The following is a 27,465-nucleotide window of genomic DNA, read 5'->3' as shown; positions in this document are numbered from 1 at the left end:
GATGTATGATTGGCGTAATATTTGGTGGCGTTTAAACAAATTGCGTTTAAAACCTAAAGTCAGAGAAGTTATGTATAGATTTTTACATGGAATCTTGCCGTCAGGAATGGTTTTATTCTATAAGAGAATACGAGAGGATGGGGAATGCAAGGATTGTGGAGGATTGGCGACTATTTATCATACGGTATATTTTTGCGATTGTATTGAACTTATAAGGGTTTGGATGGGTAAGGTTTTAAGGTTAGTGGGGGGAGGGGGTTTGCAGGTTTTGAGAGTTTTAAGTTTAGATATAACTGGGGTGAATAAAAGGGTTGAGAATGCGATTGGGTATATGATTACGGATTATATATACATGATGTGGGCTATGAGGGAGCCGGACGTGCGTGCAAGAATTAATGCATTGGCAGCAACTTTTTATAGGACACAGTGTAGAAATAAAGGGGTGTATGGAGGAAGATGGGAGAAAGATTTTAGTGAGGGTTATCGAAATTTCACATTAAGGGATTTATGGGATTTGCAAAATGGGCTATTTTCCTAGACTTGGGTGTGAGCATGGAGAGCTGTTTATATGGATGTATAATTGAGTTTTGATATCTAGAGGCAATAGGGTTATTACCCCGAGGGTTTCAGGAACTACACAGTTATCATTTAGAAAGGTGTAGCACAACGATTGCATATTTTATCATGTATAAATCATTTCAAGGACTTTATGATGAAAATTTTCAATGAGACTCAAATATGTTATAGGTGTCTTTACTGTTTTTGATTCAATTGTAAGTGGTAAAAAGTGTTTCCTAGCATAAGCAATTGGTTTTTATTTTATGTTATATTTTATGCTGTGTTACAGTGTGCTTTTCAGTAATATTATATTACATGTAACTAGTTGCATTATTTTTCTTTGTTTTGCTGAGATGTAAAATATCACATCGTCGTTTTGTTTTGTTATATTGGATGTTTTTATAGTGACTTTTAGTATTATCCCGTTTCCTTCTTTGAATACTAAATACCTATGTATGTTAAGATCTCGTGATATTCGCCAATATTAATGTTTTGAGTATCGTGGTGCTCTGTTAAGCACCTGAGATCTTAGATTTAGTCTTGCATACGTGTTTGACAGGCAGAAACCTCACCTAGTATGTGCCTGATGTAGTCTCATGTAGTGTAACGTGTGTGTTGACAGGCAGAAACCTCACCTAGTATGTGCCTGATGTAGTCTCATGTAGTGTAATGTGTGTGCTTGTGTGTGTCATTGTGCGTGTTTGTTTTTTTTATCTCTGTTTTATTGTACAATCTTCATAATTTCCAGTGTTTGATGTTTGGTAATATGTAACCTTGTTAGAGAAGTTCTTTAACAAATAAAACAATATCACTGTAATGTATAGTGTTGTGTGTGAGAGTGTATTACCACTGTAATATACGGTGTGTTGTGTGTGAGTGTATTATCACTGTAATATACTGTGTGTTGTGTGTGAGTGTATATTCACTGTAATATACGGTGTGTTGTGTGTGAGTGTATTATCACTGTAATATACTGTGTGTTGTGTGTGAGTGTATATTCACTGTAATATACGGTGTGTTGTGTGTGAGTGTAATACCAATGTAACATACGGTGTGGTGTGTGTGAGTGTGTATTACCACTGTACTGTATGGTGTCGTTATTAGGTCTCGGGTTAAGTGCGATTCTAGTGCAGTAATCTTTTGTCGTTTATCTTTTTAATATATTTCTGTCATTTGTTTTAAATAAAATAAAAAAAAAAATCTTGTTTCAACTCTTAGCCAGCTGTTACCTACCTACCCAACACATTACTCAAAATACATAAATATATATATATATATATATATATATATATATATATATATATATATATATATATATATATATATATATATATATATATATATATATATATATATATATATATATATATATATATATATATATATATATATATATATATATATATATATATATATATATATATATATATATGTATATATCATACCCGGGTATATTCCTAAATCAGATAATATTATAAACTAGTGGAATCTTTAATTTAGCTAATATTAAAGAAACCCCGAGTATAATATTAAGTGGATAATACATATATAAATTAATCTCATTATGAAATTGGTCATAACACTTACTCTTATCCATACATTTATTAAATAGTAGCATCAACTACTCCAAAACTATATCCCCACCTGCTTTTAACATTTCTATCTTTATCCCATCAATTCCAAGCTGCCTTACTCCCTTTCATTCTACCCACTGCCTCACAAAGTTCCCCCACACTCACAACTGGCTCTTCTTCACTCCTACAAGATAATATTCCTCCTTGTCCTATATACAAAATCACTCCCTATCTTCATCAACATTTAACAATTCCTCAAAATATTCTCTCCGTCTAACACTCTATTTAATAACTTTCCTCTCCTATTTTTAACTGTCAAATCCATTTGTTCTCTAGGCTTCCTCAACTTATTAATCTCACTTCAAAACTTTTTCTTATTTTCAACAAAATTTGTTGATAACATCTCACCCACTCTCTCATTTGCTCTCTGTTTACATTGTTTCACCACTCTCTTAACCTCTCTTTTTCTCTCACTATACTCTCCTCTATGTGCATCACTTAAACTTTGTAAAAACCTCTCATATGCTATCTTTTTCTCCCTTATTACTCTCTTTACATCATCATTCCACCAGTCACTCTTCTTCCTTTGAACACGCACTTTCCTGTAACCACAAACTTCTGCTGGACACTCTAACACTACATTCTTAAATCTACCCCATATATTTTCGACCCCATTACCTATACTCTCACTAGCCCATCTATCCTCCAATAGTTGTTTATATCTTATCCTGTTAGGTAAGACACATATGCAACAGTTAGGAATCTTTATTTCGAAACGTTTCGCCTACACAGTAGGCTTCTTCAGTCGAGTACAGAAAAGTTGATAGAAGCAGAAGATACTTGAAGACGATGTAATCAGTCCATCACCCTTAAAGTTTTGAGGTGGTCAGTCCCTCAGTCTGGAGAAGAGCATTGTTCCGTTGTCTGAAACAATATGAAGTTGAAGTGACAGAATGGGGCCTTTTATAGGGCCAGGAGGTGAGACGTGGGTTGCTTAGGGAGGGCAGGTCCCTCTCAAACCCAGCCGTTCTCACTAGTAGAGGTTGTCAAGTTGATAGTCTGTACCAAGATACCCTTGTGTTGCAGTGTCTGACAGAATGAACATTAAAATGGTATAAAATACCGACAGGTTGTTAGGTAAGACACATATGCAACAGTTAGGTATCTTTATTTCGAAACGTTTCGCCTACACAGTAGGCTTCTTCAGTCGAGTATTTTATACCATTTTAATGTTCATTCTGTCAGACACTGCAACACAAGGGTATCTTGGTACAGACCATCAACTTGACAACCTCTACTAGTGAGAACGGCTGGGTTTGAGAGGGACCTGCCCTCCCTAAGCAACCCACGTCTCACCTCCTGGCCCTATAAAAGGCCCCATTCTGTCACTTCAACTTCATATTGTTTCAGACAACGGAACAATGCTCTTCTCCAGACTGAGGGACTGACCACCTCAAAACTTTAAGGGTGATGGACTGATTACATCGTCTTCAAGTATCTTCTGCTTCTATCTACTTTTCTGTACTCGACTGAAGAAGCCTACTGTGTATGCGAAACGTTTCGAAATAAAGATACCTAACTGTTGCATATGTGTCTTACCTAACAACCTGTCGGTATTTTATACCATTTTAATGTTCATTCTGTCAGACACTGCAACAAATGGGTATCTTGGTACAGACTATCAACTTGACAACCTCTACTAGTGAGAACGGCTGGGTTTGAGAGGGACCTGCCCTCCCTAAGCAACCCACGTCTCACCTCCTGGCCCTATAAAAGGCCCCATTCTGTCACTTCAACTTCATATTGTTTCAGACAACGGAACAATGCTCTTCTCCAGACTGAGGGACTGACCACCTCAAAACTTTAAGGGTGATGGACTGATTACATCGTCTTCAAGTATCTTCTGCTTCTATCAACTTTTCTGTACTCGACTGAAGAAGCCTACTGTGTAGGCGAAACGTTTCGAAATAAAGATACCTAACTGTTGCATATGTGTCTTACCTAACAACCTGTCGGTATTTTATACCATTTTAATGTTCATATCTTATCCTAACTGCCTCTTCTTTTAGTTTATACACCTTCACCTCTCTCTTACTTGCTGCTTCTCTTTTCCTTGTATCTCATCTACCTTTTTCTCTCACAGTAGCTACAACAAAAAAGTGACCTGATGTATCTGTGGCCCCTTTACAGACATGTACATAAGAACATAAGAACATAAGAATTGAGGAACACTGCAGAAGGCCTACTGGCCCATGCGAGGCAGGTCCTTATCAAAACGACTACTATCTAAAGCTTCCCAAGAAATAACTCCCATACTCAATGACACCAATCAAACCCAGCCCCTCCCACTCATATATTTGTCCAGTCTCTTCTTAAAGCTACCCAAGGTCCTAGCCTCTATCACCCCACTGGGAAGACTGTTCCACGCATCTACAACTCTGTTAGAAAACCAGTACTTACCTATGTCCTTTCTAAATCTAAATTTATCCAACTTAAATCAATTATTCCTGGTTCTTACCTGGTTCGACACCCTCAGTACTTTATTAATATTTCCCTTGTTTATGCCCGTCATCCACTTATACACTTCAATGATATCTCCCCTCATTCTACGCCTCTCCAGAGAGTGGAGATTTAAGGCTTTGAGTCTATCTTCATACGGGAAGTTTCTTACACAGTAAATCATTTTAGTCATTCTTCTCTGTATGTTCTCTAATGAGTCTATATCCATCCTGTAGTAAGGGGACCAAAACTGAGCAGCATAATCCAAATGAGGCCTCACTAGTGAGGTATAGAGCTGTAAAATAACTTTTGGACTTCTGTTACTTATACTTCTTGAGATAAATCCAAGTAATCTGTTGGCCTTGTTGCGCACACTAAGGCACTGCTGTCTTGGCTTTAGATTTCTGCTTACAATGACTCCCAAGTCTTTTTCACATTCTGTATGATCAAGCTCTACTTCACCTAGATTATAGCTTCGAGGGTTATTTTCATTACCAAGGGCAAGTACCTTACACTTATCCACATTGAACTTCATTTGCCATTTTTCAGACCAAGACATTAATTTGTCTAAATCGTCCTGGAGTTCATTGATATCCTCCTCAGAGTGAATTATATGGCCTATCTTTGTATCATCAGCAAATTTACTCATGTCACTCGTAATCCCTTCATCAAGGTCATTAATGTAAATTATGAACAAGAGAGGGCCTAAAACTGATCCTTGTGGAACGCCACTAGTGACTAATCCCCATTCAGATTTCACTCCATTAATGGTAACTCTCTGCTTTCTATTGGTAAGCCATGCCTCAATCCATGCTAGAACTTTACCTCCTATACCATGAGCTGCCACTTTTCTTAAGAGTCTCTTGTGAGGTACTCTATCGAAGGCTTTACTAAAATCCAAATAAACAATATCATATTCCTTATCACTGTCAACTGCCTCAAATGTTCTATTGAAGAACGTCAGTAAGTTTGTCAGGCAGGAACGACCTCTCGTGAATCCATGCTGAGATTCATTTATCAAGTTATGCTCTTCAAGGTGACTTCTGATAATGTTAGCTATAATTGATTCTGAAGAATTGAGACACTTATGCAACACATGGGAATCTTATAAAGATTCCCATGTGTTGCATAAGTGTCTCAATTCTTCAACTTGTCGGTTTTCAAAACCATTTATCACATAATTGATTCTAATAACTTGCCCACTATAGATGTCAGGCTTATTGGACGGTAATTTGAAGGAGTGGACTTATCCCCAGATTTGAATATAGGAACCACATTAGCCATCTTCCACAACTCTGGCACAACACTGGTAAGGATGGACGCATTGAATACACTCGTTAATGGCTGACTAAGCTCCATCTTGCATTCCTTAAGTACCCTGGAAAACATCTCATCGGGTCCCGGGGACTTATTTTGCTTCAGTTTGTCTATCTGTTTAATAACCATGTCCCTCGTGACAGTAATATTAGTTAACTTAAATTCATCAGGAACTAAATAATTGTTAATTACTGGAATCTCATTTACATCTTCCTGTGTAAAAACTGACAAAAAATAGTCATTAAATAAGGAACACATTTCCAGTACATTATCCGTCAGCTGTCCATTCCCAGTTTTCAGAGGTCCTACTTTTTCCTTCACCTTCGTCCTATACACTTGAAAGAACCCCTTCGGATTAGTCTTTGATTCATTAGCAACTCTAATTTCATAGTCACGTTTAGCCTTTCTAATCGCCTTTTTAACTTCTCTTTTAAGCTGAACATATTGGTCAGTAAGGTTAACCTCTCCTCTTCTGATGCGCCTGTAAATTCCCTTTTTCTCCCCTAATAGATGCTTTAGCCTCCTGTTAACCCATTTGGGATCGTTATTATTAGACCTAATTTCTCTCTGGGAAATGTATATACTCTGGGCACTGTGTACATTATTAAGAAAACAATCATAAAAGCAGATCCCTTCATATTCATAAGTATGATTATCTTCAATAAAATCATTAGCTAGATAACCCCAATCAAGATTAGACAGATGTTCCCTAAGTCCATTATAATCGGCAGAACGAAAATCAGGGATTGTTACTGTATTATCATTATTCTTGCATTCCCAATTAATGCTAAAGGTGATGGATTTGTGATCACTCGCGCCAAGCTATTCAGTGATCTCCAGATTACTCACGAGTGTTTCCTTATTTGACAAGACTAGGTCTAGCAAATTATTACCCCTTGTAGGCTCAGTTACGCTCTGTTTCAGAAAACAGTCCTGAACTGTTTCCAAAAAGTCACTGGACTCTAGATTACCTGTCAAAGAATTCCAGTCAATTTGACCAAAGTTAAAGTCCCCTACTATGACTATGTTACTGTGTCCAGAAGCCCTAACAATTTCGTCCCAAAGAAGTCTCCCTCTATCGTGATCCAAGCCTGGAGGTCGGTATATTACACCTAGAATTAGTTTTTCTTGACCCTCCACGAACTCTACCCAAACAGACTCTGTTACAGACTGTAACACTGCTCCATCTATTTTTATACCTGTTTTTATGCAACAATTAATATTTTCTCGAACATACAATGAAACTCCTCCCCCCTTCCCATTAGATCTATCCACATTGAACACCTTAAATCCCTGAATATTACACTCAGCAGCCATATTCCGACTCTTTAAATCATACCACGTTTCAGTTAATGCAATGATATCAAAGTTCCCAGCACATGCTACCAAACGTAGTTCATTAATTTTATTTCTTGCTCTTCGACTGTTAGCATAAAATACCATCATATATTTTTTCTTCTGCACATTTTTCCTATTCATCTTTGTTTTTACACAATTTCTGAAATTATCATTACCCAGAGTTACTCCATGACAGTTACTATTAAGATTCTTAATATCAGAGCATAAGTAAATATATCCATACTCATTATTTATCATTTCTAAACCCATACCTCTAACTAATCCTAGTTTAAAGTCCTAACAACCCCCTCAACTGAGTTAGCAAGAAAACCCACACCTGCCCTGGATAAGTGAACCCCATCCCTGGCATACATGTCATTTCGGCCATAGAAGTTGTCCCAGTTGTCAATGAATGGTACTGCATTACCTTACAGTGTTTATCCAGCCAACAATTAATACCAATTGCTCTGGACAACCATTCATTACCAACACCTCTTCTTGGCAAAATCCCACATATAACAGGGCTCCCCCCCCTTCTTCCTAATTATGTCTATAGCTGTCCTGAACTTTCTAACTAAATCCTCACTTCTACGCTTGCCTACATCATTGCCTCCAGCACTGAGGCAAATAATAGGATTGATCCCATTACCGTTCATGATGTTGTCAAGCCGGCTAACAATGTCCTCCATCCCAGCCCCAGGAAAGCATACACTCTGTCTCATACTCCTGTCCTTCAAGCAGGATGCCCTATCCATGTATCTAACCTGGCTATCCACAACAACAACAATATTCTTACCTTCCTTGTTGTCGTTCGTCGTGACGGTCCCAGTAGTCGACTCACATTCGTCAGGTAGAACCGAGAATGCTTTGGAGGTTTCCACAGGAGTTTCCACAGCAGTCTCTTTCTTCTTCATCGTTTCTGGCTTTCCATTCGTCGTCCCCTGCTGTCCAGCCACTGACCACGATCCCTTCTTGACCTGAGGACTCGAAACAGGAGGACTACTACGAATCCTCTTGTTTTCCTCGGTTAATCGCCGTATCTCCATCTTTGCTACCCTCAATTCTTCCTTAAGTTGCTGGTAAAGTTGCTCGATGGAGGGCATCTTGGTTGACCACGGGGAGCACACAAGACACTTCTTCACAGAGTTAAGTACAGGTCACCACTGAGTAAAGTACAGGTCACCACTGAGTAAAGTACAGGTCACCACTGAGTAAAGTACAGGTCACCACTGAAGTCTACTCAACAGTCTTTTACCTACCAATACATAATCCAACAAACTAATGTCATTACGCCCTACATCATATATTGTATTCTTATTTATCCTCTTTTCCTTGAAATATGTATTTCCTATAACTAAGCCCTTATCTATACAAATTTCAATCAAGGGTTCCCCTCTACCACAATTACTCTCTCACTTAGTTCAAAGGTTCCTATACATTCGCTTAAAATCTCCCAAAATCTCTCCCTCTCCTCTACACTCCTCTATTCTCCAGGCGCATACATCCTTACTATGGCCCACTTTTTGCATCCGACCCCTATTTTTCATCCACATAATCCTTGAATTTACACATTTATAATCCCTCTTCTCCTTCTATTACTGATCCTTCAACAGGTTGGAAAATATTATGGCAGGTAATGGAACAAGCCCATTATCTGTCTTAGTGCTGGGGGTAATAACATTGGGAAGGGCAGGAGAGAGCAGCTGCTGGGTAAGTACAGGTCAGCCATAGAAGTAGGTAGCTCTAAGGAAGGGATCCCAGTCATATGTAGCATCTTGCCTAGAAAGGGAGTGGGCAATGAATGGATGTCTAGGGCAATTGTTATAAATCACTGGCTGGACAGGTACTGCAAGGAACTTGCAATCCCATTCATTGATAACTGGGACCTTTTCTTTGGCAAACGTGATATGTATGCAAGGGATGGGGTTCATCTCTCTGGGGATGGAGTGATTGCATTAGCCAATTCAATTGAGAGGGCAATTGATGACTTGTCTAAGAATTTAAACTGATAGATTATAGAGGTATGGGTGTTTGTGGGAAATAATCAGGCTGCAGCATTAGAGTGAAAAACAGCAGTTATTACCGGGATACCTCAGGGATATGTTTAAAAGACAATATTCAAAATAAAGTTGCTAGTAATGACTCGAATAGTAGGGGTCTAAGAAATAAGATAGATGAGCTAAAATTACTTGCAAGTGTAGGTAATATAGATATTATTGGTATAACAGAGACCTGGTACAACCTGAAAGATAGAGAAATGCCTTCTGAATGCAACATACAGGTTTATAAACTATTCCACACTGATAGGGTCAACAGGAAGGGTGGTGGTGTGGCGATGTATGTCAGAGAAAATTTAAATTGTTGAATTAGACATGATATAAGATTAGAAACATCGAACAGAGAATCAGTTTGGCTTCAGTTTCTCGAGGGTCGTGACAAATTGATTTTGGGTGTGATTTATAGACCCCCAAACCTTGATAGGGAGTGCAGTAAGCTGTTATGGGACGAAACTCATAAGGCATCTTGATATGAAAATGTTGTGATAATGGGAGATTTTAACTTTAGACAAATTGATTAGAACAATATGACAGGAAATCACGAGACTAGTGACTTTCTTGATACGGTTCAGGATTGCTTTTTAGAACAGGTTGTGACAGAACCAACTAGAGGAAGCAATCTGCTTGACTTGGTTCTTGCCAACAAAGAGTCACTAATTAATAATCTTGAGGTTAATGATGAGCTTGGGGAAAGTGATCGCAAATCACTTAGCTTCAATATATCATGGAATTACCCAGATAACTGCAATGAAATCTCTGTCCCAGATTTTCGCTTGGCCGACTTCATGGGACTGAAAAATTACTTGGGTGGGCTAAATTGGGATGTCCTAACTATGAGTCAGGTAGGTGATCTTGGTTGCCAATATGACGTTTTTCAGAGCATAGTTCTAGCTGCCAAGACAAATTTTTTTCCGAGTAGGGAAATTAGATCTAACAAAAATGATCCCAAATGGATGAACAATAGATTAAAACGGCTCATTGGTCAAAAGAGAGGCATATATAGGCGTATCAAAAGAGGGGATGGGCAGTTAAGAACTCAATATATTCAATTAAAGAGAGAAATAAAGAAAGGAATAAGAAAAGCAAAAAGAGATTATGAGGCTAAGGTCGCAAGGGATTCAAAGACTAACCCAAAAGGGTTCTTTCAGGTATACAGAAGTAAGATTAGAGACAAGATTGGCCAACTTAAGAGTAACTCTTGTCAGATCACTGACAGTGATAAGGATATGTGTGAAATTCTAAATACCTACTTCCTCTCAGTTTTCACCCAGGAAAATACTAGCTATATTCCTGAAATAATAGATTACGTAGAAAAGGATGATAATAAACTATGTACGATTGCGGTAACTAGTGACATGGTCCTCAGACAAATCGTAAAACTGAAACCTAACAAATCCCCAGGTCCTGATGAACTGTTCGCAAGGGCGTTAAAGGAATGTAAAGAGGAACTTAGCATACCTTTGGCTAATCTTTTTAACATATCACTACAAACTGGCATAATGCCTGATAAGTGGAAAATGGCAAATGTAATTCCTATTTACAAAGCAGGTGAGAGGTCCTTTGCTTGAACTATAGACCAATAAGCCTTACCTCCATAGTGGGAAAATTTATGGAATCAATAATTGCCGAAGCAATTCGTAGCCATCTTGACAGGCACAGATTGATTAATGATTCTCAACACGGTTTTACAAAGGGGCGTTCATGTCTTACGAATTTACTAACTTTTTTCACTTAGGTGTTTGAGAAGGTAGATCATGGTAATGAATATGATGTTGTGTACATGGACTTCAGTAAGGCTTTCGATAGAGTTCCAAACCAGAGGCTATTGAGAAAAATTAGGGCACACGGAATAGGAGGAGAAATATTTTCCTGGGTAGAGGCATGGCTGACAAATAGACAGCAGAGAGTTTGCATAAATGGGGAGAAATCAGAATGGGGGCACGTCACAAGCGGTGTTCCTCAGGGGTCAGTGTTGGGCCCGTTGTTGTTCACAATTTACATAAACGACATAGATGAGGGAATAAATAGCGACATAAGCAAATTTGCTGATGACACCAAAATAGGCCGTCCAATTCATTCTAACGAGGACATTAGAGCACTCCAGGATGATTTGAATAGACTTACGCAATTGTCGGAGAAGTGGCAGATGTAGTTTAATATTGACAAATGCAAAGTTCTAAATGTTGGACAGTTAAATAACCATGCCACATATAAACTAAATAATGTAGATCTTAATACTACCGATTGCGAAAAGGATTTAGGAGTTCTGGTTAACACTAACCTAAAACCAAGACAACAGCGCATTAGTGTTCGCAATAAAGCTAACAGAATTCTTGGCTTCATATCTAGAAGTATAAATAATAGAAGTCCTCATGTTGTTCTTCATCTCTATATATCCTTGGTTAGGCCTCATTTAGACTATGCTGCTCAGTTCTGGTCACCGTTTTACAGAATGGATATGAATGCTCTGGAAAACGTACAAAGGAGGATGACAAAGATGATCCCATGTATCAGAAATCTTCCCTATGAGGATAGACTGAAGGCCCTGAATCTGCACTCTCTCGAAAGGCGTAGAATTAGGGGGGATATGATCGAGGTGTATAAATGGAAAACAGGAATAAATAAAGGGGATGTAAATAGTGTGCTGAAAATTTCCAGCCAAGACAAGACCCGCAGCAATGGTTTCAAGTTGGAAAAATTCAGATTCAGGAAGGATATAGGAAAGCACTGGTTTGGTAATAGAGTTGTGGATGAGTGGAACAAGCTCCCAAGCACAGTTATTGAAGCTAAAACGTTGTGTAGTTTTAAAAAAAGGTTAGATAAATACATGAGTGGGTGTGGGTGGGTGTGAGTTGGACCTGACTAGCTTGTGCTGCTGGGTCTGGTACAGTGCTCCATCCTTGAGTGGGGATGACCAGACTGGGTGGGTCATTGGGATAATCCGGGGGGTGGGTCATTGGACTAATCCGGGGGGGGGGACATGGAGCTGCTCCGCATGGGTCAGTATGGCTGTTGCAGTGCTCCTTCTTTCTTATGATCTTATGTTCTTATGTTAGACGCTCTAAACCACTTCCTCAGTAGTTTATTGGTTTAGGGTGTTGAGAATTTAGCTAGCGTCCAGAGAGGCTGACTAGACAACTCGGGTCGAAATTCAGGTCAGTCGCACTATGTTATTTGACTGAAAACAATCTGTAATTCATTTGACAATAATTACCTTTAATCATAAATCTCGGAGGTGCATAGACACAGTGTTCGTAGGAACAAAGGTGAACGCTTTCCTTGACATGCTTTGAGTGTTTAGAGTAATGGTGAACATATCAGCCAACATATGTCAGAAATGTGCCACATTCTAGTGGCTTTCTTTGTGCCTGAAAATATTTTATTATATGTAAGCTACATTACCTGAATATTGCAGAAAATAAATATTTTATTTGTATTTGTTACTTGGAGGACTTGTTGATGACTGTTTTGTACCTTAGAAATGTTACTAGAAACCCTGGAATTAGGAAAGATGATAAATCTGTTGCTGACTAACTCCATGTTATGTGTACTGAAAAGAGTTACGGAAATTCTGGAATCGTATATGAAAGTGTTGGTTAAATTTAATTTTCTGTGGATAACAGAACTCGGTCTTCCACAGGTTGCATATCCCTTCCTGCACGAAGTTCCCTTCATTACCGTTTCAACGTCAGGGATGGAACCACGCATGAGCTCGGTTCTGGGCAACGTTCCTAACCCAGCCTACGTTCCTCATTTCTTGCAGGACCACTCAAGACCCTTGAACATCTGGCATCGCTTCTACAATACTTTCTCACACATTAGACATGCGCTTTACTGGCGGAAATGGACCATTTTGCCACTGATACAAAAAGCTGTGAGTAACATGCAATCACAGACAGTACTCTAGACTGGTGCAGCCGATAATCGTCAGGAAATGAGCAGAATCATCTATATAATATTTTTCTGCTTCATAAATGTGTAGTTATAATTTTACTATAGTGAGTGGAGGCTAATGTTACTTTGAGCAACAGAAGAATCTTGATATTTTGATGCAATGCCAGACCTGCTCCCAGGCTCAACTGTAAAGTATTGGTGGTATTCCTCAGATCTCAGCTCAGTTCCCGGAGCTGCCACTGTTGTTGGACCTGGAGAGGAACGTGAGTTTATCGCTGCTCAACAGTCACTTTTCTATAAACACACCACTGCCTCTCCTGCCCTCACAGGTGGAGGTGGGCGCCATGCACTGTCGTCCTGCCAACCCTCTGCCTCAGGTGAGTTGTCCTGACTACCTGATCCATGGTCATATCATTCCGTTATGCCACCTTAACCAATATCAGTGGTCCTGCCCATAATCAATCATTCTGTCATCAGAGACTCAGGTTTGTTGTTACTCCTACTGATCCACCTGTCTTTCACTGCGCATTTCTTTTATTAAAAGATGATAAAGTACGGCTTTTTTTACAGGAATTGGAATCATGGATCACAGGATCAAGATCTGGCGTAATTTACTTCAGTTTGGGATCGTTTGTGCGCAGTTCGTCAATGCCAGTCCAGTACCGCGACCTCTTCATCCAGGCTTTCCGCAGGCTGCCACAGCGAGTCATCTGGAAATACGAAGGAGAACTGGAGGACGTCCCTGACAACGTGATGATCAGCAAGTGGCTTCCCCAGCAAGATATTCTTGGTGAGTCTTAGCTTCCATTAGAAGCCTCACTTACAGTCGCTACATATTATCTATATTTTTTATTAGTTATCAGTTTTTTTACCATAGTTTCACAGTCTTTTTTTTTAGCTATTCTACTAGCGTCTCTCACTCACAATACACACGCTTTAGATGTTCCCACTACTTTGATTCTATCTGATGCTCAGTCTTACATCTCACATTCCATTAATTTAGAGAAAATAAATATCTGGAAAATATTCATTGTAAGTAAACATTTTAATCCTAATACCTTCTTATAGAAGATTGTAATAAGTGATCAGAAACTGTTCTGTGACGGTGGTGAAAACAAGGAAGAAACAACCAATAAGGTTGGTGCATCACGAGTCTTAAGTTTGAAGTCGGACAGTTTGAATTAAAATAACGAATGCTGATAAAACTCTGTTATAAGTATTTTCTCTGATGCCACATAAGAGAAGAATGAATATTACTTCCCTAATTTATAATATACACTTCATGCCAGCAATTTTTTGCATAGAAAATAATGAAATTTTAATATAGATAAGGAACAAGAAGAGAAACATATTCAACTTTAAATTTCGTTTCGCGTGCAATTTTATAATAAAGAAATCGTTATTAAAATTTTGATGAGTATATCACCAACTAGACAAGGAAGGTCCTTGATGCTGTTGAGAGGGCCTTGATGCTGGTGAGAGGGCCTTGATCTTAGATTACACCTGTGCTTCTTATGCTTTTCTTTCCCCGTCACTCTGCAAAACTCCTACAGGTTTAGCTTTTCCCTTATAAATATGAAACATAGTGGTGAGGAGGGAGCTGGTGATATTGTTGGTGATAGTTTTGGTGATAGTGTTGGTGACAGTGTCGGTGATAGTGTTGGTGATAGTGTTGGTGATAGTGTTGGTGATAGGGGTGTAGAAGTGTTGGTAGTGTTGTTGATGGTGGTAATGGTGCCTGGTGATGGTGCTTGGTGCTGGTCCTGGTGCTGGTGCTGACTTTTCACCTGAGAGTGTGAATTAATTACTGTCGGCTCCATCCTGACATTACACAAAATTAGGTCACCCCTTGTTTAAGACACTTTCTGGATTAAAACAAATATAGAGAAAAAACTAAAGTGGAACGAGGACGTCAGGAGTGCCGCCACAATGAGTATCAATGCTGCCAGCCACAAGTACTCGCCTAAGCCAACTGGGGTCAGTTGGGGAGTCTAGGCTCCACCTACTGTAATTTGACAAGGCTCTCTCTCAGTGTGAGCAAGAATTAAAGTAATAATGATAATTGGTGAGACGAGTCCTAGAGGATCAAAACATTGTGATACCTCTAACAGTAAACTACGTTTAGTGAGTGTACTGTATGATTTATTGTTTATCCTTTTGAGACTCAAAGTATCTTCCTGTGAGTTCCAATTAAGTCCCAGCATATTGTTGCAATCAGGAATTTCAGTTTCAGGGAAATCTTCTTTGATAAGTTCCCTTAATTGAGTTGAATTAGTATCCCACATCCTGAGAGGCATATTTGCCTCTTTTATTTCTTTGTTAGCGTCTCAGTATAAGGATTTCAAATCCTCCTCTTTATTCACAGTACCTTAAAGAATGTCCACAATGAAACTTTTCTTTAAGATTTCTTTGAAGATACTTACAGATTTCTTCAAATGTGTATTTAGAGTAGCTTCTAGTAAGAATGGAGAGAATGTTGCACCAAATAATACTGATTTGAAACAAATAAGTTTTCACAGGACTTTGAGGATCATGTGGATTTTCAGGCCACAAGAATCAAGTATAATCTCTATCTATTTCTTGTAGTCCTATTCTTAAGAAAGCTTTGGAAATATCAGCCGTGTAGACTTGTGAATTTGTGCGAAATTTCATAAGCACGTCTCCAAGCTTCTCAGTTAGTGAGGGTCCGGTCATCAGACAGTCATTAAGACTTGCTACATCTTTATTTGCACGTGCGCTGTAATTGTATACAACACGTAGTGGAGTGGTTTCAGAATCTTTTCTGACTCCATGGTGCGGGAGATAATGAGCTTCTGTATTCGACTTATCTTCGACTACTTCCTCAGTGAATTTATTGTCCAACTGTTCTTGTATGATATTATCATAGACAGTCAGTAGCTCTGGATTCTTCCTGAGCTCATGTATTTGTGCTTTCATTTGTCCGAGAGCCATGCGATAATTGCTAGGCAGATGTGGTGGATTTAATTTCCATGGTAACCTAACCCAATACTGTCCATCTTTATATTTGACAGTGTCCAAATATTGGTTATAAGTCTGAGACTCTTGTGGGCTTGGTTTATTTACATCAATGCCTATCGCATCTAAATCCCACAACTCATCAACTGGTTCATTCATTTCTTCCAGTAATGATAATTTTTGCTGTGGTACATGATCAGCGGTTATTCTCGTAACTAGTACATTTTCCACTGAATCAATACCCCACACAAGGGCTAAACATTCCTTTTCTATTGTGGAGTATCACGTTTCTGCGGGAAGGAGTTTCCGGCTTAGGAAGCATACAGGGAAGGGAGTACCATCATGGTATTGTAGTAACACCGCACCTAAGCCAGTATTGGAGGCATCAGTTCTTAAGCAAAATGTTTTATTAATATCTGGAATCTTAAGTATAGGGTCTTTCGAAAAGATACTTTTAATCTCATTAAACTTTTCCCGAGCTACTTCGGAAAGTTCAAGAGGTTCCTTCACAGACTTTTTAAGGAAGTCGGATAAGATGCCTGTAAGATCAGTAAGGTTTGGGATAAACCGTGCATAAAAATTTACAGAACCAAGAAAGCTACGCATGAGCTTCTTGGTTTTGGAGAATTTAAATTCTAATAAAGCTTTGATCTTACTGGGGAGAGGCTGCAGAGAGTTATCAGAAAGTATCAGTCCAAGATATCTAATCTTGTTATACCCAAGGAAGCATTTCTTCGGCTTGGCAGTGAGGCCATGTGAGCGTAACCTACATAAAACTGATGTTAATGTTTGGATATGCTCGCCCCACGTGGATGTCATTACGCAAATGTTATCAAAATAAACTGAAACATTTGTCATATTACCCAAGACCTTTCTCATCAGTCTCACGTAGGTAGCACAGGCAGTTACCAAACCGAAGGGCATAGTTCTATATTGCATCAGTCCTTGGTGTGTAGGAAAAGCAGTGTACTGCTTAGAAGAAGGATCTAACATAACTTGATGATATGCCTGCGCAATATCAATCTCTGAAAAGAAGGAAGCATCATAAAATTTGTGTAGATCGCTATCTATTAAGGGCATAGGGTTAGCATCCCACCGAGTTATAGCATTAAGGCCTCTGAAGTCAACAGCAAGTCTATATGAATTATCCTTCTTAACCATGATTACTGGTGAGCAATATGCAGATACTGAAGGTTCAATGATCTTTAGTTTTAATAATTTGTCTACCTCTCGGTCAAATGCATCCCTAAGGTGAACTGGAACTGGGTATAATTTTCGTTTGATAGGATTGTCCGTCACTAAGTCAATCTTATGGACTACCGTGGAGGTAACACTTAAAATATCAGTAAAGACGTCTGAAATGTTACTCACACATTGAAGTAGTTCATGTCTCTTATGGTCATCCAAAGATTCATTAATATTAATGTTGGTTGCGCCCGAGTGGTCAAAAGTCACCAAGTCATGTAGTTCTTCATCATAGTCTAAGTTAGAGGTGTCAATTACACACACCATACATTCTTCAGTTGTCTTATCAAGTTCGTGTGGAAAAACTAAGTCAAAGTTATTAAGGCAGTTGACCGAATTTCTTCGGTAATATTTCTTAAGGATGTGTATATGATAAAGCTTAGGTTTCTCCTTGACTTCTATGAGGTAGTCAACTTTCCCACAAATTTTTAATACTTTATATGGACCTTTCCATTTATTTGACTTGATAGGCAAAAGTACCAGAACTTCATCCCCTACTTTAAAACTTCTCCTCTGACTTTTGGAATCAAAATAGGTTTTGTACTGGTCCATTGACAAGCTTAGGTTTTTCGAAACTATGTCAGAGGTCTCCTCAAGTTTGGATCTAAGGTCAAGGAGAAACTGGTAAGAAGACTGAACCTCAGTACTCACCTCCTCATTAGTCCATAAGTTATGAAGGATGGACAATGGGCCTCTGGCCTATCTACCATAGAGAAGTTCAAAAGGTGAAAACCCCAAAGAGTCACTGGGAACCTCCCTCATGGCAAACAAAGCACAGAGTAGGTAACGATGCCACTCCTTCGGTTTAAGGGAGCAAAGTTTCCTTAAAATGGACTTGAGAATCGAATGCTGGCGCTCAATCCTCCAATTACAGCTGGGATGATAGGGTGTGGTGAAGAGAGGCTTCACTCCCAGAAGTTGGTAGAGATGTTGCATTAAGTCAGATGTGAATTGTGTCCAACGGTCAGACAAAATTTCTCTAGGGATGCCCACTCTGGAGAAGATGGATAAAAGGGCTTCAGCCACCTCTGTAGTAGTTATGGTCTTTAAGGGAACGGCTTCAGGGAAACTCGAAGCATAATCAACTAATGTTAATATATATCTATGTCCCCCAGATGAAAGTGGAGATAAAGAACCAACGATGTCAATAACTACTCTTTCAAACGGTACCGTAAAGATAGGCATTTTGACCATAGGTACTCGCCTGGTACCTCGGGAGGATGACAGTTGGCAAACTTTACACGATCTACAATAGGTAGTGACATCTGAGGACATTTTTGGCCAAAAATAGGTTTCCCTAATTTTATTTAAGGTTTTATGACGCGAGAAATGTCCGGCCACTGGCAGGTCATGAGCCATTTTAAGAACAGTCTCTCTGCATTGACTTGGAACAACTAAGATGGAATAGTCTATCTCATCTGAATTTAATTTGAATACTGACTTGTACAAGATACCTTTTATATATTCAAATTTTTATGAAAAGTTTTTCCTTTGGATAACTTGATTTTGTTTAGCGGCATTATGGCAATTCTGAAGAGAAGGGCAATTATGTTGGAAATTGACAAAGGAGTCCTTCGATACATATAAAGGCTTAAAGTCAGGGAAAATCCAAGGATGGACAGTAGGAGAAGCCTGGGCTTTGGTCTGAGCCCTAGTCAAGACATTTATGGTATTGGAGGTGATATCTTTACTTTCATCTAACAAGTGAACCGGTGATCCTACTACCTCGCTTTCGAGAGTAGCATCAATGGTTTTTAATCCCACATGAATCTCACGAGACATTGTCTCATCTGAACTTTCGAGGGGCTTCTCTGACTCTACAGGAAGAGGATCTGAAACACTTATGTCCATCTTTGGTGATGAAAGGTCAATCTCAGAAGGAAGAATGGCACCTTTTACATTACCTATTAGCACGGAGCAAGAAGTGATGGGAGCTAGTACGGCTTCAGACCAACCTGTGAACCATTTAGACCTAATGTAATAACGAATGGTAAGAAAAGTGTCCATACGGCCCAAGTAGTCTGAAAGTATAGCAGAGGAATGAGTTTCTTTAAGGTTAGGGAACAGCTTATCAGAAGTGACTATACATGTGCATCCAGTGTCTCGTAAAATGGTATATACATTAAGTCCATTAACTGTTCCTGAACAGAAGGGTGTTTGGTCATTACAGTCTTTAAAACATCTTCCAACTTTTTGGACCTTCTTAGAAGGACAATCTGGACGTTTATGTCTCTTAACACCACACAAATGACAAACAGGAATAAAAGAAGTCATTTTACTTTCCACTAGAGACTTTGATTTCTTAAGGTCTGATGAACTCTTGCCCTTAGGGTTCGATCCCTTTAGGTCTTTATAGGAATTGTGAGCCTCAGCATACAGGTCAGCAGCCTCAGCAACTTCTTCAGCTTTAATCAGGTAACGTTCTCTAATGAATGTTCGTATCTGGTGAGGAAGAGCAGTCAGGAACTGGTCAGCAACCATGAAGTCTCTAAGAGATTCATAACTGTGATCAATTCCTGAACTCTCTATCCAAAAGTCGAACAAACGAAAGAGTGTTACCTGTAAGTGCTGAAAGTTCTGGCCAGGCTGTAAGGTGACATACCTAAAATCTTTCCTGTAAGAATTAGTGGTTTTTTTCATATGCTTTAAGGATTGCCTTCTTCAGTAGGTTATAATTACATATAATATCCTGCGACAAAGTTGCATAGATATTCAAAGCGGTACCTGAAAATAACATTCCTAACCTAGTAGCCCAGGTGTCAGCAGGCCATTCACAGAGGGTAGCGGTATTTTCAAACCTGATAATGTTAGAAGTTATGTCTTCCCCCTCTGTGAAGGGAGGTAAATTAGGTGTTGGAATATGTGCACTAGCTGCATGATGTTCAAGTATTCCTTCCTCTAATTGTTGTTGTGTCAAAGTTAACTTTTTATTCTCTAATTCAAGGCGAGATTTTTCGAGCTCGCGATCCTTTTCTCTCTCTATTAACTCAAGTTCTCTAGCTTTTTCCTCAACTTCTCTATCCTTTGCTCTTTCCTCAAGTTCTCTTAATTTAACCTGTTCCTCACGTATCTTAGCTTGTTCCTCAAGTTCTTTAGCTCTTTCTATCACGCTCCTTTTTGTCTTCTCTTTCTCTTTCTAACTCTCTTTCTTGGATTTCTCTCTCAATTCCCTCTCTCTCCTTTTTCTCTTGTCTTTCAAGGTTCTCTGTCTCCTTTTTCTCTTCTCTTTTCGATTCTCTCTCTCTCCTTTTCTTCATCTCTTTCCCTTTCTGTCTTTCTTCTCTCTCAATTCTCTCTCTTTCAAGTCTTTCCTGGATCTTAGCACTAATGAAAGATTCTAAATTTTTCCTTGTTATTCCTAACTTACTTCCAGCATTCATCCAAAACTGGTATTCATCCATACTTGCAAGAATAACTTAAACTATCAGGGGAAATGAAACGGGTATTAAAGAAAACGGAGGGTTCAATTCCTGCTCCACTCAAACTGTAAATAAACCAGAGGGCTCGATCCCTGCTTCAATTAAACAATATGTATTAATGAAAACGAAGGGTTCTATGCTGGCTCCGAGCAAACAGTAAGTAGAATGGGGTCACATGACCATCCAATCTTCTCGCCAACAAATCAAGAGTGTCCTACGACAGTTCCCTTGATAAAATAAAGAGCTCAGTGAAAGAAATTGTCACTGGAAAATCTCGGGTCCCTAGAGTCTAATCCTCCAAAGAGTTTCAAGCTCGAACAAAAAGGTGGCAGAATTAAATATTATATTCTGCCTGACTTGACTTACAATAAATGGAGACTATAACAATCACCAAATCTTTTAAATACCTGTACTGTAGTCCTACCATAGAGAATGATTACTCATGGCTGGTGGTAACCATCTGTGGTATGCGGCGTTGAAGTTCCAATGGTAGATTCGAGATGGAGTTGAATCTTGATTCATTAGAGTTGATTCTGGCAAGGTCGCCACTTGTGAAGTCTTACTCAGCCCTGTAACAACTTCAGTCAGTATTACCAAGGCTGGCTCCTCCTCAGGAAAATTAATGTATAGAAAAAGAATAAAAACTGACACACATAAACACTTTATTATTTAGAAAATATAAAATATAAAACACTTAAATATGAAGTATTAATCCTACATTAAAGAAAATGAAAAATGAAAAATATAAATGATAACTGAATTCAACGCTAATATAAATGTATATAAAACGTGGGTGTCTGGTGTTGGTGACACTGCGTGTTGTTGAAATCGTAGCCGTTGCTGATGATGGGGGGGGGGGGTCGCAGGTGTTGATGACAACCCACCGGCTAGTTCTTCACAGATTTTCTAGCTTTCAATAATCCTTCCAGATGACAGGAAAGCAGGTTTCCTCCACTGCAATGATAAGGGGTTATATCCTGCTACTTGCATACACAAACAGGTAAGTGGATCAAAATTTGGGACATCTCAGAACGTTAGTCCATCTCCTTCAATTCTACTCGTTGATTGGCAGTTGACCCTCTCTGTCATCCAAGCTGGAAAGATAGACAGGTTACCCACTGCTTAAGAAATCACTCTCCATGATAAGTACAATACCTAAAAGATGTGGTGATTATTACAACAGTCAACTTAGAGCAAGGACTAAGTTTATTATTGGTCAAAAGTGAAGCTTTCAACCAATAAATCCACTAGAATACAAGGCAGGCATGTACTTACAGTAGTGCTGGGAGCTGTGAGTCTAGTGATTACTGTTTGGACCGGAGCCCCACACGTCACCTTTCGGGGGGGGGGGGAAGAAAGATGGGAAGGGATAGTGGGAGCTAGACTGACCCTACCTTAACAAGCAGCTGGCAATCAAACTATCACTTTTGGGGTGGGGGGGGGAAAGGCGGGAATAGCCGGAGCTAGACTTGCCTTACCTTAACAAGTAGCTGGCAAGCAAACTATCACTTTCCGGGAGGGGGAAAAAGGGTGGGGGATAGCCGGAGCTGGACTTACCCTACCTTAACAAGTAGCCGGCAATGAAACTATTGTTACTATATCGCTACTCTTATCTATTGAACTTTTCCCTCACAAAGACCCCCACCTCCTTTGATGCACCTGTAAATTCATTTCTTCTGCCCTAAAAGATGTTTGAGCCTATTATTCATCCATTTTGGGTCATTTCTATTCGATCTAATTTCTTTATATGGAATAAACGTTCTTTGGGCAGCATGTATAGCGTTCAGAAAACTCTCAAATTAATAGCTCTCTTCTTTACCCCAGTCAACAGATGATAAGTGTTCTCTAAGCCCATTGTAATCTGCTAAATGAAAATCTGGGACCGTTACTGAGTTATCCCTACTATCATACTTCCATTCAGATTTATGGTCGCTTGCACCAAGTTCCTCTGAAATGTCTGAATTATTAAAGAGGGATTCCCTGTTTGCCAGAACCAAGTCAAGCAGGTTATTTTCCCTTGTAGGTCCTGTCACAAGCTGCTTCAAAAAATCAATCCTGAACTACCCCTAAAAAGTCGTTCGACTTTAAATTCCCAGTCAAAGAATTCCAACCAATATGGCTAAAGTTAAAGTCTCCTAGAATTACTACGTTATTGTGCCATGTGGCCCTACAGTTTCCTCCCACAGTAGTCTTCCTTGGTTTCTATCCAGGTTTGGGGGACGGTATATCATGCCTAAAATAATTTTTTTCATACCCTTTTGAAAATTCTACCCAAACAGACTCAGTATGTGTTTCAGACTTTATACCCGTTTTTATGCAACAATTTAAACGATCACGGACATAAAGTGCCACCCCACCCCCCTTCCCAATGCTTTTGTCTACTTGGAACACTTTAAAACCCTGAATGTGACATTCAGCAGGCATGTCACTATTTTTCATATTAACGTCTCGGTTATAGCAAAATCTTCAGTGTTACCCGCAGTTGCAACTATTCTCAACAAGTTTGTCTTATTTCTTACACTACGACTATTAGTATAATATATTTTCAGAAACCCTCCCTTCTCTTTTATCTTCCAACTGATTTCTGTTCCTCCACTATGCCTGTTAATCTCCTTATGGCCTAATGCCACTGGCTTTCCTATATTCACCATTTAACTCTACCTCATTCTGCCTATAACTGGTTTCCCTAAAACTCACACTATCGCTACACTCAGAATTCATTGCTCTTCCACATAAACCACTTCCATTATCTATTTCTAGTTTAAAGACCTAACAGCTCCTTCCACCGAAAACTTAGATAAGTGAAACTCCATCTCTGGCATACATGTCACTTCTGACATAGAAGAGGTCCCAGTTGACTATGAATGTTACTGAATTTTCCTTAGTGTTTGTCCAGCCAGCAATTGATACCAATTGCCCTGGACAACCAATCATTTCCAACTCCTGGACAAAATGCCACATATTGCAGGGTTCCCACCATTCTTCCTAATTATCTCTATTGCTGTCCTATACCTGCTAGTCAGGTCTCCACTCCTACATCTGCCAACTTCGTTACCTCCCTCACTGAGGCACGTAATAGAATTGCTCCCATTACCCTTCATGATATCGTCCAGACGGCTAACAATATCCCCCATCCCAGCTCCAGGAAAACACACCCACTTTCCATCAATTTAACCTGACTGTTCCCAACTAAAACAATGTCTTACCTTCACTGACGGAGTTCGTCGTGACGTTATCGATGGTCATCGTTGGGGTTTCAAGGGATGTCGACTCACCCTCCTTTCCCAATGCTTCCTTGGTGCTCGTTGTGACATTCCCAGCAGACACCCCACATTCGTCGGGTAGCACCGAAAATGGGTTGGAAGTTTCCTCAGTAGTTTTCTGGATCTTTATTGTTTCTTCCACTCCAACAATCTTCTTGATTTTCAGCTTCATTCCATGTTGCCCGGCCACTGACCAGGTTCCTCCCTTGACCTGAGGACTCACAACAGGAGGATTACTACGAGTCCTCTTGTTTTCCTCCGTCGGTTTTGAAACCATTTATCACAACTATCACCAGAACCTTTCACACCTCTTCCATTAACTATCATCACCCAGCACAACCATTGTTTTCATCATCAACATCACCATCATCACTAACAAAATTACGACATCTGATACTTTATTTATTCTTACTACAAAAATAAATGCTTACTTTTTACTCAGTCTTTTTTTAATAATAAGTTACACTTGTGTACAAGTAATAATATATCATAGGTATAGAGTAAGGTCAAGACTGTGTCATACAACTCTAGCCAAATATAATTATAATTATAATTATAATTATAATTATAATTATAATTATAATTCGAAATACGTAAAATACGCAAATATAACTCTTAAAATAAATACATATATAAATAAATTTCTATGCTCCACAAAATATAAAATTTATATAACAAAAAAGGCACATTACCGTAACTGTAATAATACACAATTATCCTGCACATAAGTATAGAGAGATGAGGTAACCCTTCATTGGCCATCACTCTCTGAGAAAATTAAGGACATCATGAAGAGGGATGTTAGTGAAGAGGGACTTAACATCAAGACTAAGCATCCTACACGTCGAGAGAGCGAACCTTTTCGATGAAGTCTTGAGAGTGAGGAAGGTGAGCAGGAGAAAAAGGCCAGCTAAAAGTAAGAGAATAAGAGACAGAACCTCTAGAAGATATGATGGGACGTAAAGGAACATCAGGTTTATGAGTTTTGGGAAGGTCATAGATATGGCGGAGAGGGACAGATGACACGAAAACGTTGAACAAGATCATCTGTCCCATTCTGCCCTATTTCTATGGCCTTCCCAAAACTCATAAACCTGATATTCCTCTTCGTCCTATCATATCCTCAATAGGTTCTGTCTCTTATTCTCTTGCTTCTTGGCTGGCCAAAACCCTCACTCCCTTTCTTGGTACTTTTTCTCCTGCCCACCTCCGTCACTCTCAAGACTTCATTGAACGGGTTCGCTCTCTCCCAACCTGTAAGATGCTTAGTCTTGACGTTGAGTCCCTCTCCACTAATGTCCCTCTTGATGTCCTTAAATTTCTCAGATGTCATTCTTGATTTTATCCGCCTTTGTGTGGACTCAAATTCCTTTTCCTTCCAAAGTAAATATTCTCAAACTTTCGGTGTCGCTGTGGGCTCTCCTCTGTCTCCTGTTCTTGCTAATCTTTCCATGTTCTTCCTACTATTGATGTGAGCCCTTCACTTTGGCTACGCTATGTAGATAATAGCTTTGCTCTGTGGCCTCATGACTCCAATCTCTTCCAACCATTTCTTGATGCTCTTAATAATCTTGTCCCTTCCTTTAAGTTTAAAGCTGAATGGGAATCTAATTTCTTGCTTCCTTTCCTTGATGTTCATGTCCACCGCTCAGATACAGGTGTACCGCAAGCCTATGCACAGTGGCATGTACATTCACTACTTTTCTTATCATGCTTCCCTTGTCAAGAAAAGTGCTCTTATCTCCCTCTTTCTCCGTGCTCTCCGTATTTGTGATACTCAGTTCTTTGAATCAGAAATTTTCACTTATCATAATTAATTTTCCTGTCTTGGCTACCCTTCCCATTTCATAGACTCTGCCTTCTCATGTGCTAAACGGACTTTCCTCTCTCCCAAACTCTCTACTCCTGTGAACTCTCTTGTCCTCTGCCTTCTCTACATTTCCGGTCTTTCTAATCTCAACAACTCTCTCCGTTCCTTAGAAATCAAACTCACTTTTCGCCAGAATTTTCGCACTAATCTAGTTCATACCTCTCCTCCCTCTATAAATGTTCCTGGTGTCTTCTCCATTTCTTGTTCCTCTTGTCCTCTTCAGTACTTTGGAGAAACTGGCCGATGTCTTTTTGACAGACTTAGGGAGCACAAAAGTAGTGTTAGGCTTGCCGACAACCACAATGCTCTTTTCTGTCACGTCAGAGGTCACAGTCATCCTACTGACTGTTTTTCTGCTGAAACTGTCTACTCTACTTCTAACTTTCTTAGTCTTGACTATGTCGCTTTAGATGCCTTCCTTTCCCATTACATTGTAAGATGCTTCAAACTTCAGAACACCCGTGACGTAACCACCTCTGGATCTCGTCAATGTCTGCTGGCAAATATATACTCCGTCCTTCTCTCCTTTATGTCAGTGTGACTTTGTAAATGGTCCAAGTCGGACCGAAACGTCGTCATAAGCTCTCTTCTAAGTGCAGGTTATTTGTGTATAAAATTTAAAGATACCCCAGCAATGTTTTCGGTATAGGAAATTTAAGACGGGAGTAATCGAATTTAATTTAACGAAAATCGCGTGTATAAGTTTAGGTTATGTTGGAAAAATTCTTGATTTAAGGAAATGGAGCTAGCACAGTGGGATAGCACCTGGGCAGGACCAAAAATCTAGCCATTTTATGAAAAACTCGAGAAAACAAATTTGATTCGAGGAAACAGAGCTAGCCGTATCGGGATATCCCCATTTTGGGAGATTGAACTACCGACCAAGTGTTAGCCATAGCAAGACTATGGTAAGTTAAACCGTACGACTTTGCTTGTCTCTCCAAGTGTATTATCGAATATTTAGAACCTAGCTTTAGCTGTCACCTAAGCGCCGTCTGCTATAGCCTCATCCTGGTTTCCTTCCATTTTCCTTGTTACTTAAAAGTTGATAATCATCGTTGATGAACGAAAAACTGCTCATTTTTAATTTACAATGTACCATGCCTCTTGTTGCTTTCACTTACATTGTTCCACAGCTCACAACAACGTGAAAGTGTTCATCACACACGGTGGTCTCCTCAGTACGCAAGAAGCCATCTATCACGCTACGCCACTCCTCGCTCTACCTATCTTCGGTGACCAGCCCAAGAACAGCATGTTTATTAAGAACTCTGGACTTGGAGACTTTTTGATATGGGAAGAACTTACTACGGACATGATCGTTGACGCTCTCACCAAAATTCTTAACGAACCTAAGTACATAATATTTTTAAGGCTAATAAAGCGAGAAAAATTAATAACACACCCTCTATAGTGAGAATTTTTCTATGGTTACGTAACTAAGTTCTTTATTCA

The 27,465-nt window shown here is 39.3% G+C and overlaps 1 protein-coding gene across 1 annotated transcript in view; it reads left to right on the top strand.

The window, feature by feature from the left end:
* LOC128703103 (uncharacterized) overlaps positions 1 to 27,465 on the top strand; it is a 209,150-nt gene that overhangs the window by 112,168 nt on the left and 69,517 nt on the right. Inside the window, exons 4-7 of the mRNA XM_070103530.1 lie at positions 12,984 to 13,217; positions 13,450 to 13,614; positions 13,808 to 14,027; positions 27,147 to 27,366. Coding sequence (XP_069959631.1) covers positions 12,984 to 13,217; positions 13,450 to 13,614; positions 13,808 to 14,027; positions 27,147 to 27,366 — 839 coding nt within the window. The remainder of the gene's footprint in view (positions 1 to 12,983; positions 13,218 to 13,449; positions 13,615 to 13,807; positions 14,028 to 27,146; positions 27,367 to 27,465) is intronic.

The sequence above is a fragment of the Cherax quadricarinatus genome, chromosome 85 (assembly GCF_038502225.1).
Source record: "Cherax quadricarinatus isolate ZL_2023a chromosome 85, ASM3850222v1, whole genome shotgun sequence".
Taxonomy (NCBI): domain Eukaryota; kingdom Metazoa; phylum Arthropoda; class Malacostraca; order Decapoda; family Parastacidae; genus Cherax; species Cherax quadricarinatus.
The sequence above is the reverse complement of the archived record's forward strand: the minus strand, read 5'-3'. Positions and strand labels throughout refer to the sequence as shown.